Genomic DNA, 18,487 nt, shown 5'->3' on the forward strand with positions numbered 1-18,487 from the left:
TATACATATATGGATAGTTTTATTTACATATATACACTTTCCACTATTATATATAGTATATATTGCTTCTGCACACGCACGCGCGTGCGTGCGCACACACATACACACCCATACACAATCTCTTTCAGCAATGATGTCCTAAGTTTTGTGTGATAAGTGCCAGCCAGCCTTTACATCAGATGGGTGAGTCAGATGATTTGTACAAATTCAAAGTTTTAATGGCTGTTAAATAAAAGGAAGGATGCAGCACTATATACATTCTGCCTGCTTATGGTACAGTCTGCCAGCCATGCACATTTTATTGCACATATAAACAGTGTACAAGGATCATAAAGACATCTTAGCTGTAAAAGAATTGCAATGAAAAGCCATTTTACACACTACCAAAACCATTTGTATTATACAGCCAACTTCAAGAAAGTACTGAAAATGAGTATCAAAAGAAACAGTTTAATTTTGAAAGAAAAATCTCTGAAAACAATGATTACAGAGCCTCTGGTTGCCAATATATACATATAAAAAATATTTCCGGACACTTTAATCAGAATGCCCAGGAAGGTACAGCCAGCAGTCTAAATTCTTATTTAGAGAACTGACTTCTGAAGGTCGCTTCCATTGTATACACTCTTCTTTCAAAATGCCTTTTGTCTTTACATTCTTAAAGGATTTGACAATACAGGAAAATATTCTAATATATTTAAGTTAGGTTAAAGTGCACAGTACATTTGATAGGAAATAATTGCTAGCTGCCAATCTAAGTTTCCAAGGCATTGGCTGATGGATGTTGGTGTCAATGTGCACGTCTTCCTCATGTCTTCTCTTCTGCATTCACCTTCATGTTGACACTTGGTGGCTACTGCTGCTCTAGAAACTTCCTATGGCTTTTCAGTAGTGAAAGTACAGTCAGCACTAACAGGACTTTGAGCTATCTGTCACTGTAGCACATATACAGGTGTGTTACTGCCCAGCCTGAGTTGCTATGCCTTCTGGGAAAATTCCCAGACCCACATGGACGTTTCCTCCCCTTGGCTAGGTCTTCTTTAGTCCTGTAGTGTTTAACCTTGTTCCCTCCCTGGCCACTCAGCCTCACATACTCTACTTACGTGTCCTTTTTTTGACCCTGATCTGGGGTGGGGGTAGGGGGCTGGGGGCTGAAGCTGCCCATCAGCTCACGGATGCATTACTCACTTCTGAGGCTGCACCCCAGAAATCATGAATCTTGCAGTGTTGGCGGAACTACTGTGCAAACCGCCAACTAAACTCTAACTAACAGGCACATCTGCTTCTCAGCATCATTTCCTCCTCTCACAACTGGCAGTACTAACCCAGATCTTCCATGCCTAAAGCCATTTTTGACCATTCAGCCCAAATTTCCCTTAAAACAACTTTCACTCACTTCCACTTTCCCATACCTTTTCCTCATTATCTACCTTTGGTACCAGACTCTCTTTAATTACCCAAGTTACAGTGCAACATCATGTTTGGAGGTTCATCATGTTAACACTGCTTACTTCTTGGTGTTACAAGTTGAATGTTTTGTGCATAGCAAAAGAAGTTATAAATCAAAAAAAATAGTAATTGTTCACATTTTTTTTCTTCAAGTTTAATATGTCTTTTTTCCCATCACAGCTATTTACAAATAACTTTGGGGTGCTCTCTTGATTTCAGTCAGTTCATTACATGGGGGGACAACAAGGCTGCTGGAATGTAGGCAACTGCATGGAATGCAAAAATATAAATAAGACCAATGTTCCACAAACCAAAGTATAAAGAATGCCTCCCCAGAAAACAGTTCTTTGTAATAGAAGCACCTGGTTTTTGTTTTGTTTTGCTTTTTGCTTCAATTTTTCTTCTCTGAGTTACAGACACCAGGGAACATGATTACTGCTACAACTACTACACACCAAAGAAGATAGAAAATAACTCAATATTTATAATATTAAAATAAAGTGTTTAACCACAAAAAAGCAGTAATAAAATAGTTTCCTAATTTACAATTTGCATCCAAAGGATGAATAACAACTCACTAATAAATAATATTTATATAAATATTTTGTATGTCGAAAATAGCTTTTGAAAAGGCAATGGTCTCAAGAAACATCTTGACGAATTTGGTGGGGAATAAAAACCTGATTGTGTCTCCTCCTCCCGCCCCCCCTCCCCCCACTCAATCTGTAACAAGTTTGGCTTTAATAAAACAGATGCATCTTGCTGTGTAACAGTTGTGCTTGGCATTGTTTTGGTAATGGCAGTTGGTGAGTGTGGAAGGGATGTAGGAGGTTGAAAAAGGCAATGATGTGCTAACTTAGTTATCCACCAGCCTCCCCCCATCTGGCTTCCAGATGAATCCCTGTCAAGTCTCAGCCTTGGAAGCCAAGGTCAGCTCTGAAAGGGGTTAAAATCCTCCCTTTGGCCGAAAACCTTGTCCATGCAACTAGAGTCAGGAATGACAGGCGGAGAGTGGGGAAGAGGAAGCAATGGATACCAGGAGCCCAGTCCAGGATCCCTGATGGAGGAAGAGTCTGAGTCAACTCAGAGGAGAAGGTTGGTCTCATGTGAACAGAGCCTTGGTGACAGTGGTGACATCGAGTAATGCTTGGACGGTGATGCCCACTTTGACCAGGCCTTTCTCTTCCAGGATGTGATGGGGCAGACATAGTTTTTCCTAAAAGGAAAAGAACAAAACACCAATGTTTAGATGATCCAATTTAACAGTAAAACCTCGCTCCATCACCAATGGGACTGGCACACCATCACAGACCTGTGGGAGCTCCCTGGTCTGTGTTCCTTCCCTTGCTGGGCCAACTCAGGGAAAAGGCTTCTTTTTGCGTTTGCAGGCAAACAATGAATGGGGTAATGTTCCAGAAATGTTGCTTACTACTCTGAACAGATCTGCAACAGATCTAAATATGGAGGAAAAGTCTCATAATAAATAACTACCAGGTCCACTAGAACCACATGACAGGAATAACAATAGCTTCCATTCTTCTAAAGTTAACACATCTAAAAGGAACTCAAGTACTCATGTGAACAGACCACACCATTATACTGAGCCTAAGCTCTGGTTTCATGGTTTTATGTCCTGTGATCTCTGCAATGCAGCCATGCTGGGCATTTAGCATCTTTTCATAAAGGTTTATGCATATATTACCCATAAGTAATGTTAACCACCGTTCTCAATAGCTCTTTCTCTTTTCAGGCTCTTTCATAAAACTGTCAAAGACACACATGCTCTACTAGTTCCTCAGGGTGCATTTTGGCTCTCGGGGAATGTCCAGTTCATATAATTCAAGGAAAATAAACAACACAAGTCACTTTTGTATGCAAAGCCTTTAGGGTTCCACACAGTGATATACGATAACCTTGATGAAGGAATTTTATGTCGTTGGCATTTGGCTCTGCTTTGATGTCATCTATAAGGGGCTCCTCTTGTAAGTCTGTCTCCTTGTTAGGAAGAACATTCCACTGTGAATGACAATCATGGGTCCTCTACTGCCTGGTGGTCACCAGTTTATTTTTCTTAATTTAATGGACAATTAACTATCCATTACCTCATGTACATTTTTTTTCCAGTGAGAATACTTACAACCTACTCTTTTAGCAATTTTATTTTTGGTCAGTCCTGGAGCTTGAACTATGGGCCTGGTTGCTGACCTGAGCTTTTGTGCTCAAGACTAGTACTCTACCACTTGAACCACTTTGGGCTTTTTGTGGTCAACTGGAGATAAAAAGTCTCACAGACTTTTCTGCCTAGGCTGACTTTGAACCATGGTCCTCAGATCTCAGCCTCCTGAATAGCAAAGATGACAGGCCTGAGCCAGTGGTGCCCAGATTCTCTTAGCAATTTTTATTTATTTATTGTTTTTGAGGAGTTAGGGATCCAACCCAGCACCTCGTGTGTACTAGGTAAATGCTCTTCTACTGAAATACATTCCCAGCTCATCAATTTCAAGAATACATTGTTATTCACTGGAATTGCCATGGTGTTCAATGGATTTCCTGAACTTAATTATCCTATTTAACTGATGATAGTTTTTATCCTTTCACCAACATCTCCTGGCCCCAGCCCTTGGTCACCACCATGCTATTTTTTTAGCCACTCCTAAGAGATCACTACCCTTAGATCCATCATATAAGTGGGATCATGTGGCATCTGTCGTTCTACACCTGGATTCTTTTACTGAACATAACAGGTTGTCACACAACGGGCATTCCTTCCTCTTGAAGGCTCACTGCACTGTTGTCACGGAGAGTTTAAGTGGGGTCTGCATCAAGCCTAGGTGGTGATTTTCCATTAAGCCAAATGCCAGGCACAGGAGTGCTTCCTTTCACATGATACCTGCTGAGGAAACAGTCCTTCCTGCTGCTGCCCATGTGCTAGACTCCCCAAACGACCACACAATCTTAAGAAGAACTTCAAAGACATGCATGTTATCTCCAATGAGCTATTTCACTGGGTCAAAATGTCAGCGGATCTTGCACCACCACCATCCTCCTCTTCTTCCTCTTCTTCATACTTCTTCTCTCCCCAGGCTTTTCCTTGACTTTTGCTAATCAGAAAATCTCAAATTTGAACCATAGGCCTTAAACATCTCAGTCTTGACTCCAGACCCCAAGACGTAAGTCGGCTGATTCATTAACGCTCAGTTTTGAGCATGACTTCATGTAGCTGCTGTGGCTCCAGACAGGGTCAGCAGTGTGTCAGGAGAGCATGTAAGTTTACTGTGCTCACTAACAGAGTGGCTAAAAGCCAACCAAAGAAAGGAAGGTGGTTAGTTCTGAGCTGTGAGCCAATGGGTCATTTCAGGAGGAAATGGTGAGTCATCCTTTGGGGCACAGTGAGGGGGTGTCTGCAGTCAGGTGTCAATGCCCACATTTGTTTGCCAAGGGACAGGGCCATGTCTTCACTCTCTTATGGCTTCCCTAGCTTAACATCTGGATAGGAAATACCCACTATAATTAAGCTCCTGATGTCAACTATTTTTTTGGAAGGAAGATAAATCTTCACTTTATGTACTAAAAACGATTTCAAGGTAAGTTCAAATTTAAATGCAAAAAAAGTGTTCTCAATGAACGTGAATATTTAGTATTTCTCTGACAAATGGATGGGGAAAGATTTTCTAAGAGGAATATTAAAAACTTACCAAAGAAAAGATAAAAAAAAAACATTCCTTGCCTAAAATATTTAAGTTTCTCTTTGTCAAAAAAAAAAAAAAAGAATCAAGGGGAGGGAAGGGATAGTAGAACAACAACAAGGAAGGGAAGGGGTAACAATGATCAACAAGTAATGTACTCATTGCCTTAGTCATGTAACTGTAACCCCTCCGTACAACATCTTAACAATAAAAATTAAAAAAAAAATCAGTCTAGTGAAACACTAGTGTACAAGTATTTGTATCAAAGTACAAAGGGCTTCATATGACTCAACAAGAAAAATACTGAGACCAATAAAATATGGCACAAAAATATGAATTTTAAGACAAGGGATTAATGTAAGACAATGAACAAGGTATTTTGATTCTCAAGTTCTGTTTTCTGATATCTAATCCAAGTGTGCATGAATTCTAGAGTCATGGTCCATAGCCCAGTCTCTGCTGACATTGCTGGAGAATGGCCTGGTTCCTCCAAGAATTAGCCAGTGTCACCAATTAGTGTTGGTTCAGCAGAACTTTTGGTAAAGGGTGATCATAGAAGGGAAGGGCTAAGGCCTCTGCCTCCTATCAAAAGCATATTCACACACTTCACAGATTTTGTTAAGATCACCCTCTCTCAGGTCCATGTTTTTCTAGCCAGCATCTTTTACCATCCTGGTCTCTGCACTCCTAGAATACATTTAGAGTCCAAGATACTCTGTTTTAACTCTATGGTTAGTCATAAGGAGTGCAAATGTACCCCAGCAACTGGGGGGCAGAGTCACAGCCTAATACTTCCCTTAAGTTGAAAATATACCTAAATCTACTGGCCAACATCAAAGCTGAGCCCAACCTACTACCTCAAACATGCACAGAACAATATTATATTAGCCTACAATTGGGCAACGAACATAAAGCCTGACTCATATCCAGTGTCAACTATCTCATGTAATTTGTGGGGGAATCATCACTGACAGGGAAAGACAGAAGGCTTGTCTATTGCTTTTACATCATCTTAAGGTTGACAAACCCTAAATCTAACCTTCACCCATCTGGGACCAACTGTAAAGCAAGAAGACATTCTTCCAGCCTTTCTCTTTACATTAGGACCCCCTACGGGCACCCAGAGGTGGCCAGAATATTGTGGTGAGAGTGGAGGTCATTAAGAAAACTAGCAGATGAAAACAAAACTTTGCATATAAAACATGGCAGTCCTAGGAAGAGGCAGACATCTTATCCTAGTGGAGAAAGCTCTTGGGAGCAGGCTGAATTACCCTCATTGCTGGCTGGCCTTTATCTCTAAGCTCATGCTCCCAGACTTTTGTTCAGTGACTTCATTTTAGGAAGCCACTCAGCCCATTACAGTTTCTTTGGTCCAGTCATTTTCATGAATGTAAAGCTCTGGAGCTATGTTATTTAAGCCTTGAAACTATGTATTATTTTCATGGAGGAGGGCTTCAGTGCCAGCTCTGTCATTGAGTAATAATCCTTAACGATGTAGAACATGTTGATTCTTATAGCTGAAGATGTCTTCTCACCTTTCTCTTGAGTCTTTCATTATTATCAGCCAGGCCACTAGGTAGAAGTGGGGGAACATTTGGTCCTCAGGCCATTTAAGACCCCTGAAATCATTTGGTTGGCTTCTTGAGGTCTGCTTCCCTGTATTGATCATTTTGTATGGCCCTCAAATGATGTTATCATATCCAAATGGCCACTGGCAGAGAAAGAACGGCTCTCCACCCCTCTCGTGTTTTCTCTCCCTAGAACACTTTGCTCTTCACACACGGGAATGCCTTCCCTGCAATTTCTTCCTCCTCTGCTGGTTATTTCTACACATCTTCTAATCTTAGTGAAGCACCACCATCTCAGGTGGCCTGCATGGCCATGCCTGGCCCATTAGGGTCAGATTCCTCTTTCCATATGTTGCACAGGTGCTGTACCCATCCTAGGTCCTTCTCACTGAATTTTTCTTTTTTTCTTAAGGATCTACTAGAACAAAGGTCGACAAACTATGACCTTCAGCCTAATCCAGCTCATAGCCTAACTCTGTCAATAAAGTTATACTGGCAGACAAGCATACCCATTCATTTACGTATGTTCTGTGGCTGCATTATGCTACGAAAACAAGCTGAATAATTGCAACAGAGTCTACAAGGACTGAATATACTTGCTATCTGGGCCTTTAAAACAAAAGATAAAGCAAAATAAAAGCAACAAAACTTGCTGGCCCCTGGTATACACCGAAAGCTTAAGAACTGGACCGTGAGTGACTACGGTTATTCCCAGAGCTTCCTAAAAAGGCCTAGTACAGAGTGCTCATCCAGCACAGGAAAAATGATCACATGAACAAGAATGGACAAATGTGTTCTAACAAACCAAGGGACTAGATCCAGATAAACTTAAGAAGAATTCTACAGTCAGTAAACTAGTTTACTGACAATTCAGAAATCTGAAGCCCAACTTTAAAGATCAAATCTCTTGGAATGAAGCCATATTAAAATATTCTCTGCGGGGGGTGGGGGGTAGGAGGGGAAGGGTATAGCTTAATGTGCCCACAGAGCCACAGAACGTGTGCTAGATATATGCAATGCCTTGGGTTAACAATCCTTAGCACCAAACAAAAAGTATTCCCCAGCTAATCTTCACTACTTTCTCACTATCAGACTCCTGGAATTTTCATGTATCAGCCTCATATTCCTCCTAGGTGAAACACCATTTATTATATCTCAGGTGGGGAAAAGTGCAGATTTTAGAGATAATCCAAGCCATTCATTATTTTCAAAACAAACCATATTGGGATACCAAAGTGTCTTTGTTTTCCTACTTCTATTGGTAAAAAATGTTACTCAATTGTCTCATTTGGAAGTTTGGCAGAGTTTTTTTTTCCAATAAGGAAAATGAAATACACATGAGCCAGATATCCATAAATAAAAGTAACTATTACAAATTAGCCCACACAGATGTTGGAAATCCTGACAGGAGTGGAGAACTGGAGGAAGTGGAGTAAAGGGAACAAAAATGGTGATTTCAAAAAGAAACTTTAAAGCAATAGCTATTTCATCATACTATTACCATACTACTTAATGAAATAATAGGAACCAACATATCCCACAAATGGCAACATGTTAGGATACAAAAAAATTAATGACATAAAAATTTAAAGTGCATTCACAGAATCTTCTTTGGATGATGAGAAATAAGCATATACATAGTCAGAGAACTATGTCAATTCAATACTCACAATTAATCTTATATTGATTGTTCCCACCCAGGGTTTATATCAATAAAATAGTGTGTTCTTTCAAGTGGCAACCAAGTGAACTTTAGTGAACATTCTCTTTCCTTCTTGTTTTCTTCCTATAAAGGAGAAAAAACCCAGTGCTGACCATTTAAAAAGAAGCTTGGAAGTAGAGCTGTGGCTTAGGTGGTAGCATGCTAGCCTTCAGCAAAAAATCTCAGGGACAGCACCCAGACCCTGCATTCAAGCCCTAAGTACCAGTACAAAATTAAACAGGAAACAAAGAAAGAAAAGAACTAAATGTATGACAGAACTGAACAGAATGAAAACACTGACAGCTAACTTGGATACACATGAATAAATGTATCAATGGGCCAATAACAACTTAGAAGAATCACCCAAAATGTTTATTAAGTAACTTATGGTGCTCATCAGATATTGTACAAAGGAATTTTATTGTTACAGATTAAAGAGTACAAGAAGGTAGCACCACGGGCAATTCAGTACATCACTGGGTTGTATAGACAGAACTGAGTTTAGACAATGTCCACATACCCTGTATTCCACCAACAAAGTCAGAAGGAAAATGCTCAGATAACATCTTTTCATTAAAGACTTCTTTTTTTAAAAAAAATCTGACCTGACTTAGCACCAAGGGATCTTTATAAATATATTATCTTCACTATATGGAGTCTTCATAATCTCATTTTCCATAGATTCATGAAAACATTCAGAAAAATAAGAGTATCTTCTTAGTAGCTCTGAGGACTGTCTGCATCTTTGTAAACCAGACATTTATCTCAGGGAAAGGAACTCCATCATCTTCCCAAACAAGGAAGCAGCATTTGGCAAACTGGATACAAAACGAAGCACAGTGAAGACTGGCTTGACCTTGAATCAGGCTTTCTCATAAGGGAGAAAGGCATCTCACAATTCAGGAATGTCTGGTTTATGTAAGACTAACAGGTTTTATTATTTCCATTACAAGCTCATCACATTGCTCCAAAAGCAGAGAGAGTTTATATATAACCTTTTAAACTGACAGAATAAAGCCGTTTGCTAGTTTTTTATCTTCAAAATCAAAAGTAAATAGAGATTTCAAGTAATTACAGAATCTACATTCTTCCAAAATAAGAGCAATCTTATTATTGGCTCCTGCTACAATGACCCAAGGCCCAGGACCAAGAATGTTCCATGACTCATGGCTTTATTTGAAAATGAATACAGTCAATTGTATTACATTCTGGACCTGCAGTTACTATGTGATGTGACCAAATAAAAAAGCAAACACGATCCATTACAGTGTTCAAAAATAGAAATCCTTTCTGGGAAACACTTTTCTGACAGTCTCAGAGTGACCTAAGGAGGAGCACATGAAAAACATGGAAACTGGCGAGTGTCTGCACATCCTCCAGGTGGCGCCCTAACAGGAAAGTGCTTCCTTCCCTGGAGCTCTCTTGCCAGGCAGAGCGTGGGAGTTGGCAGCCAGCCCCCTTTCCTGCCCTTCACAGTTCCCTTTGCAGGAAACTGGAAGGAAGATAACTGGCCAGCCAAGCAGTCATTTTCCAGATCACACTTCTCCCTTGATCAACCATGGTATTCCTAAGGATTAATATAGATCAAAATATTAGCTTCCTGTCTCCTGATTCATCTACAGCTCAAGTGACCAGTCCTGAATTAGGACTGGAGGTGAATGGCTAGATTTTCATGTATCAAGTACATCTGTGCCTGTCCTGGAGCCTTCATCCTCCTACCCAGGGGCAGCAGATGCTCATGGGAAAAGAGGAAGCAGGCAGCGGTGCCACACCCTGTGGATGAGGGACTGTATGGACACACTTTGCTGTCGCTGTTATTTTTTTCAGTCAGTGCAAGAAGTTACTGAATGGGAACTGCCTATTACACCAAGTTTGTGCTTCTGGAAAAAAAAAAAAAAGGTGACTGCTAAACGTTCAGCTTCACAATTCAGAGATTGCTGAAGAAATGAGAGGCATAAAGTGTGCAAAGCAAAGGCTCGGAGGGAGGAGCCTGGGATGGGGCAGGGAGCCAGCTCAGAGCGTGTGGATGCACATGCAGGCCTTAGACAGACAGAACATTCCAGCGGTAAGCCATATAGACCAGCACTACAAAGAGAATGTGGATAAGACAGAAGCCTATTAGGTCTCGAGAGCGGAGGGCAGAAGTTGGTTGTGGGGGTTTCTCCCCGAGGGCCAGCAGAGTGTCAACAGTCTTTCGAATGTGATGAAAATCCGACCGCAGGATGTCATACGGAGAGCAGAGGTCAGCCTATTCCGAGGGCAGCCGTTAGAACAGAAAGAGAGTGGAGATGATTAAATATACACCCAAGGACAGCTGGAAAGCAGCACACAATTAGGTTTCGTGCAAGTGGCGGAAGTAACCCTGTATTTCAACCAGTTAAACCCCTTTTCCCACCACCAAAGATCTTTAATTGGTTACAAAAGAAAAATAGGATACCCAATTCGCTTTCTGGAAACAGAGCGGAGAGATCCTTGACCTCCAATAGCCCCGGGAGGGACAGAACATTCTATAGTTTTACACCCTTCTGGGCTTCAAAGAGTTTCATATTCAAGCCGTGTCATTTGCTCCCCGAGGCTATAAAAAGAAGTTTGCACTTGGGATGTTTAGGACTTAACCTTGCTAAAGGAAAAACATTAAAAAAATTGACGATTTAATCCTTTGTTTTATTTTTTTCCAGAAAGGATCTTGTTCATGTAAGCTAGGCCTCATACTGGAAATCCTCCTGCCTCAACCTCTCAAGTGCTAGGATTACAGGCATGCACCAGCATGACCACCAGCCTTACTATTCGCTTCATTCATGTACTTCCCTAGATGTATACAAACTGAGTATTTTGCTCCAAAAGTTAATTCATATATATATATATTATTTGTGCTCATTTGAGGACTACTGGTGAACTGGAGAATGCTATTCCTTACATATGTCACAAAGTGCATTAACTTTCCTATTTTTGCAAATATACATTTAAGTATGGAGAAAGTTTCTGGAGTTAGAGTACAGTTAGAGGAACAGCACTCCTACACGGATTTGGTACAGGATCTGGGCTTCCGTGTTTTACCCTTAACAGTCAGGCCAAACACCTACTTAACTGAAAGCAAGACTTAGAGACTTAGCCTTTGGAGTTGACCTCACAGCCCACTGCCGCCAGGAAGTAAGTGGTTTACTTACTCACAGATTTGCTGGACCACAACTTTAAACTGTGGAGCTTAAAACTAGCAATGATGATCATGGCAGTGTGGAATAAGAAAGAAAATTTGAGGTTTTACTTTCACATTAAATAAGGATTGAAATATTTGTGAGCTATCCCCATGAATGCCGTTTCATGTCCACACTCAGCAAGATAGTTTCAAGTGTGCACATTTTCACATTTCTTCGAGGCAGATACAAATCAGAGTAAGTGATTCTGAAGAAGTTTGTCCTGAAGTTTCTTCTGAAGTTGCCCCCACCCTCACACAAGCTCTCAGGCAAGCGGGTGAATTGAGTAAATCTACAACCATTTGTTTCTTTCTTTCTGAAAGTAGAGATCCTGTTACCAAAAGAGTTTTGAAGTTTAACAGATCATCCAGATCTTGCGTGTTTTCTCAAAGGATCTGGAGGTATCAATCCAATTCTATTGTTAAGAGTTCTCCCCAAAATTAAAACAACTACAGAGAGTGAATTTCACTGGGGAACATGTTGCGTGTCACGTGCACATACGTGCCAGTACTGGGACTGGAACTCAGGTTTAGTTCATGCCTAGCACTCTATGATTTGAGTCACAGCTCCACTTTCAGCTTTTTGCTGCTTAGTTAGAGATAAGGGACTCTTTGGTTTGTCTGCTCGGATTGGCTTCAAGCCTTAATCCTCAGATCTCAGCCTCCTGTGTAGCTAGGATTACAGGTGTGAGCCAACAGTGCCTGCAGTGTTGATTTGACCTAAACAAAACAGATGTAAGATAGAAAGAAGGCTTACATGTAAACTGTAATATTTCCATATTAAAAGGAAACCACTGCATCTCCAGTGAGTATTCAAGACATTTCTCAGAACCCCATGAAGCATGTTTGGTCCCCACCCTGAGAGTACCATCCAAGGCCTGACTAGCGCATTGCTGCCGATTTCAGGGTGTGTATTCAGGCATGAAGTACCCTCAGGGGTACACTCCCCCAAAAGCTCTATCACAGATTATTCTTGTCATCCATGTAACCATTCCACCAAGGCAGAGAAGCTGGGTGTAAATAAACTCTGATAGGGCCTAGAATCACCGCTATGTGGTTTAAATTAATTGAGGACCTCTCAAGGAAAATGAGTGATTCTAAGCCAGCAGGTTGGCAACAATCTGAAGCATGATAATGAATGTGTGGAGTAGGCTGCCATGTGGACTGCTTGAGCACTGCTCTCTGCTTCGGCCCCAGGGCTCAGGTCATCGGCTCCAGCCCTGGCAAAGGGACCACGATGTCTATGTGGCTGAAATTCCTAAGGGAGCTGGAGACTTTCGGACTTGTGTGATTTCTGCAATTCCACCTTAATGAGAGGGATTTAGGGTTTGACTTTATTTCTCTCTGAAAATGAAAATTGGACAATGCAAAAAAGGCATAAAAATTTTAGAGTTTAAAGAAGAATTTTACCATGTCTTTAAAGAGCATTTGCTACTTCTGAAACTACTTGAAAACCCCAGTTAATTCACTCAGAATCTTCAGAGGCAAATACAGATGCTAATTTTGGTCATGGAGAACAAAAGTCAGTCCATCAAGGTCAAGTGATCAAGAGAGAACACAAGTACGGGACTGAAATACTATTAAATATTGCATCCATTTTCCCAAGTAATATGGAAATACACAGAAAATGTGGACATATCTGGCAATGGGCCTTGTTTTTATAGATGTTCTGAGTGTCATACTGTCTAACTTATAACAGCTAACCTTATCTGGAACTTATTTACTGAAATATAATTCTAATTTATTTATTTTATTTTTATTGAAATATAATCTTAATTTGAGGTCGATATGCTTAAACTTTTTAAATCTCAAAATATCAGCATAGTTACATTGACAGTCAGTCACTTTGAAAGATTTAAAGCCCCAATTTTTTATAAGAAAGACAAGAAAGGCAGAGACAGATTTTCAATCTTCTCCAAATATATAATGATAAAGTGCTAACTTTATGGATTTGGAAGGTAGCTCTAATACAGGTAAGCTAACTTATTTACAAATATAATTTAAAACCTTTTTTTAAGATGCTGCTTCTAAAATGGTTTGTTCTCAACCAACCACACAGAAAAGCCATCAGACCAGTGACCTAAGGTGACCAAGAGGTAGGCATTGGGAAAGAATTCTCACCCAAACAGTAAATGCATACAAGATAGCAGATTTTACATGCTACAGATGTGCTCTTTTTTAATGAATTATGAATTTGGAAACTTTGTAATACTAAGCTTGCCAGTCTGCATCTCTGATTATTCAACCTTAAAATTAAACAATATAAATTTAAAATTAAAACAAACATTGTAACAACAATCTCACCCACACCTTAACACCCCCCCCCGCCCCAAAACTGATATGAAAGTCATCAGTTTGGAGCAAAAAGAGGCATACGCTTAAAGAGGATAAGGAACTTACTTCTCCCCAAGGTGAAAATAAAACAGAAGCTTCAATATACACAGTGTATCTTTTCAACAACAAAAATCCTGATTCTCCAAGTGAGTAAGTGTCATTTCCTAAATCCTAACAATGGGTACAACCTAGGAAACTCAGTACTGTTACTTTCAAGTAGAAAATCTCAAAATACAAAAGTACAGGTATGCAAACCACGAAACAGCAGAGAAACTCAGCTACAATTACATTGACATTACATAATCATGGTTAGCACGGGAACATACTCTAGGGTTTTATTGTTAACTCCACTTGCCTGGTACAGAAGCTGAGGGACCCCACTGGTTTGCCTTTGCCAATGTGAATGAAAACCCATCACCCTCCTATCACCTCCTGTGGTAGTGAAGGGACCTGAGGTTGCTAGGCAGACAGGAGGAGCCACCAACTGCAATGATGTCTGTGGCATTGACCAACTGAGACCCATCCTGTGCCGCTGTCTCCCTGGAAACAGTAACAGAGGAAGGACGAGACAGCTAGTGTTCCCCACTAATCTAAACAGCAAGACTGTCACATGAAGGGCCATATTCCTACAGAGTTCTGAGACCAAAGCTACTTCCTTAAAACTGGGTAGAAAACATTCCCTGGGAAACCAAATCAATGTTTTCTAATATGTTGGTGTGTGTGTGTGTGTGTGTGTGTATGTGTGTGTGTGCACGTGTGTATGTGTGTGTGTGTGTGCACGTGTGTATGTGTGTGTGTGCCAGGTGCCAGTAGAGGCTTGAACTCAGGGCCTTGTGCTCTACCTTAACTTTTTCAGTCAAAGCTGGTGCTCTTTTGCGTGCACCACCACCCCCACTTTTTTTTTAGCTCAGTGGAAGAGCACTTGCCTAGCAAATACAAGGCCCTGAGTTTAGTCATCAGCTCTTGGGGGAAAAAAAGCTATAAAAGAATCTCACATTATTATCTTGCTGCCCAGGTTGGCTTTGAACTGTAATCCTAGATTTTAGCTTCCTGAGTAGCCAGGATTATAAGTGTGAGCCACCAGCATCTGGCTTTCATTTTTCTAAAAGTATATGTGTGTCCACACGTGTATTCATGCATGCTCATGACATGCCACTATTCCTGGGGTTTGAACTCAGAGCCTATGCACTCTCCTTGAGCTTTTTTTGCCCTTAAGGTTAGCACTTAGAGCCACAGCTCTACTTCCAACTTCTCAGTGGTTCATTGGAAAGTAAGAGTTTCATGGACTTTCCTGTCTCATCTGTATTTAAACTGCAATCCTCTGATCTTGGCCTCCTGAATAACTAGGCTCACACACAAGTGCCCAGTTTCTAATACCTTCAAAGCTTCATAAATCATAGGCTTCTCTCACCCTAAGAGAATATTGAGAATCATAAAACTTCCCTAAATTTAGGTCAATAGCCAACCACGAATCAGAGGCCATGAAGGACCAAAGGGGCAGAGAATTGGCAAGGGAAGCTCAGATGTCCATAAATAGCTTCATGTACCCAGGCTTAGATTGTTGGGTGATACAAAGACCTTGTCCTGAAGATCTAGGAGCCATCAATGCCTTTCAGGAGACCAAGTTGGAGCCCACACAGAAATCAAAGATAGTTGCATCATGTCACCAAGCCAGCATCAGCCTCCAAAAGGTATATGACAGTCCTTGCCCTGCCTACAAAACTCAACATGCCCCCACCCCCCCACAAGAAGCCACATGGATAGAAAAGCCACACCTCACACCACTGCAATACCGCGCCTCCCCTCCATTGTAAATAGTTAGCTCAACATTCCATGCGGGACAGTCTTGCCCACTTCCCTCAACTGTTTATTCAGTATATTTAGGGGCTAACCTACCACGTCCTGTGTGGACACATTTCCTGGATATTCAACTAACCACAGACCAGTTGTGTGGTTCCAGCTGCTGAATCACACATAAATGTTTCATGAAAGATCACCAGTCCTGATGGAAATCTCTGTGATTTTGCTCATGTAAGGAAATACAATAAACTATCATCATCGAGACAACTTTAAAATTGCTCCCATCCTCTTATAGGACTTTACACGTAATACTGAAACTAGATCTCCTTAGCTCCTTGTATCGGTCCCCATGCTCCTAATATAATTGCATGAACTGCTTACCTGAATGTGCAGTTTGAGTTGATGCCTCTAACAAAGGCTATTTTAGCATATAGAATGCAGAATTCAAAGTCTGAGTTAGCTTATGTATATGAAAGTAGTGTGGAAGGAAAAGAAAGAAGAAGCTTACAACTTACAGAACATTACCTATGTTGATTACAGGGAAATCAGTGGATGTGTGTTACCCAAACATCTGATTCAACAGAAAAAAAGTAATGCTATTCGTCCTATTGTCCTATCTATGCGTGCATGCATGCATGCATGCATGCATGTGTGTGTGTGTGCACGCACGCACACATATGCGCACACATGCATGCACTGACACTGGAGCTTGAATGTAGCACCTGTGTACTATCCTTTTTTTTTTTTTTAACAAAGCTGGCATTCTACCACTTCAGCCACAGCTCTACTTCAAACTGTCTGCTGATTAATTTTTATGTCTCATGGACTTTTCTGCCTTGGCTAGCTTCAAATTGTGATCCTCAGATCTGAGCCTCCTGAGTAGCTAAGGATTGCAGGCATGAGCCACCAGCACCCAACTCTTATCGTTGCTGTCAGCAGTACTGGGGTTTGCAGTTAGGTGGCTTGAGCAAACCCTGGCCCAGTACTATTTTATTAAAATGTTTAATTGTAGATAGGAAACTTCTCCAAGAACCCCTGTGAAACAACTGTCGTTCTAGTGTAAATCATCAGTCCCAGTGAGCCAGATAAGACATTCAACCAGCACCTCATTAAGACGTGAAAGAAGCATGCTTATCTAAGAGGGAAGAGCTCATCTGTCTCCACCACATGGCAACCCATTCTTAGAGTGGTGACCCATTCCTGACTGGAAACTTCCTTGTGCCTTCTATAAGATTCAAATATGCCATCAAGACAAATTGCCAGTTACCTTCCAATTGAGAATTGCTGGATTTCCACTGGGGTATTCCTTCCTCTTAATAATATTCTAAGAAATTCTAACTGTTCAGAGAGTGTGTGTGTGTGTGTGTGTGTGTGTGTGTGTGTGTGTGTGTGTGTGTGTGTGTGTGTGTGTGTGTGTGTGTGTGTGTGTGTGTGTGTGTGTGTGTGTGTGTGTGTGTCCATGCACACATGTGTTGTGCCTTCTATAAGATTCAAATATGCCATCAGGACAAATTGCCAGTTACCTTCCAATTGAGAATTGGTGGGTGGTTTCCACTGGGGTATTCCTTCCTCTTAATAATATTCTAAGAAATTCTAACTGTTCAGTGTGTGTGTGTGTGTGTGTGTGTGTGTGTGTGTGTGTGTGTGTGCGCGTGTGTGTGTGCGTGTGTGTGTGTGTGTGTGTGTGTGTGTGTCCCCATGCACACATGTGCTTATGTGGCTAGAGGCTAGCACTCTACCACATGAACCACAGCTCCACTTTTGGATTTTTGGTGATTAACTGGAGGGCAGAGTCTCATGGACTTTCTTGCCTGGACTGGCTTTGAACCAAGGATCAGTTACCTGAGTAGCTTATTTACAGGCATCAGCTACTGGTGTCTAACTGCTCATACATTTTTTTTTCTAGTAGGTATGGTCTAAAAGTAACTCTCACTACAACTAGAATGCTACTGAAGTATCCATCAGGATGGCTATATATGTACATACTCACATGCACCCGGTAGACTTGAAAAAGTACTTAAAACCTCAAAAGTAACTTCCAAAATATACTTGTTACTAAGCATAGTGCAAGACAGGTCATTTGGTTTTTCTATTTTGACTTTCTTTGGAGTTAGGAGCTGCTACTGATGCCGGGCAGCCAATGCCAGGGGCAGAATTTATGATACACCCTGACCTGCATTTTTATGGTGATTCAATTTCCTTTTTGAGTTAACAATCCTTACTCACTGTAAATGGGTAAGGACATTCTCTTTTCATTTTTTACCACTGTAGCTAAAAACCTGTGAGGAGCTGAAATAATGCCAGGGTGATAGGTCATGACTTAGTAGTTTTAGTGCAGACCAAATAATCTACCACCTGAAACCTGCCATAAAGTTCTCATTCACACAAGGGAATCTTACCTGCCCCCAGCAGAATCAAATTATTAGGGGAAGTGTGTGTTCTAATGAGTATTTCAAGTCAAGAATGGACAATACGATATCAACATACAGATCAATACTGTTGAAAGAAGAATTGGTCCATTTTATAAGATTATATATTTTTTTCACAATGTATAAATTCCTTTTGTTTGATACTGATTTAATAGAACACCTCTTTCCCTCAAAAAAACAAAAACAAAAAACCAGAAAACTAGAATCAGGCCACTACTCTGAACTGCAGACCTCTTTGCTAAAAGATAATGAAGGAAGTAAAGAAAGAAATATGAGAAAAAAGAAAGAAGAAAGGGACATATAGGAACACAGAGGAAAAAAGACCT

The 18,487-nt window shown here is 40.8% G+C and overlaps 1 protein-coding gene across 5 annotated transcripts in view; it reads right to left on the reverse strand.

Moving 5' to 3' along the window:
• The window catches only part of Lrch1 (leucine rich repeats and calponin homology domain containing 1), a 170,071-nt gene continuing 151,584 nt past the window's right edge, over positions 1 to 18,487 (reverse strand). For 2 of the 5 annotated variants that reach the window (XM_070003215.1, XM_070003212.1), the window contains one exon: positions 1 to 2,665. In XM_070003215.1, the coding sequence (XP_069859316.1) occupies positions 2,552 to 2,665 (114 nt within the window). In that variant the 3' untranslated portion in view covers positions 1 to 2,551. Of the gene's footprint in view, positions 2,666 to 8,373; positions 8,490 to 8,771; positions 10,654 to 18,487 lie in introns of those variants that run through there. The other 3 variants (XM_070003214.1, XM_070003211.1, XM_070003213.1) reach the window with 2 other exon arrangements.

Source organism: Dipodomys merriami, unplaced genomic scaffold (genome assembly GCF_024711535.1).
Source record: "Dipodomys merriami isolate MVZ:Mamm:240054 unplaced genomic scaffold, mDipMer1.0.p SCAF_6, whole genome shotgun sequence".
NCBI classification, from domain to species: domain Eukaryota; kingdom Metazoa; phylum Chordata; class Mammalia; order Rodentia; family Heteromyidae; genus Dipodomys; species Dipodomys merriami.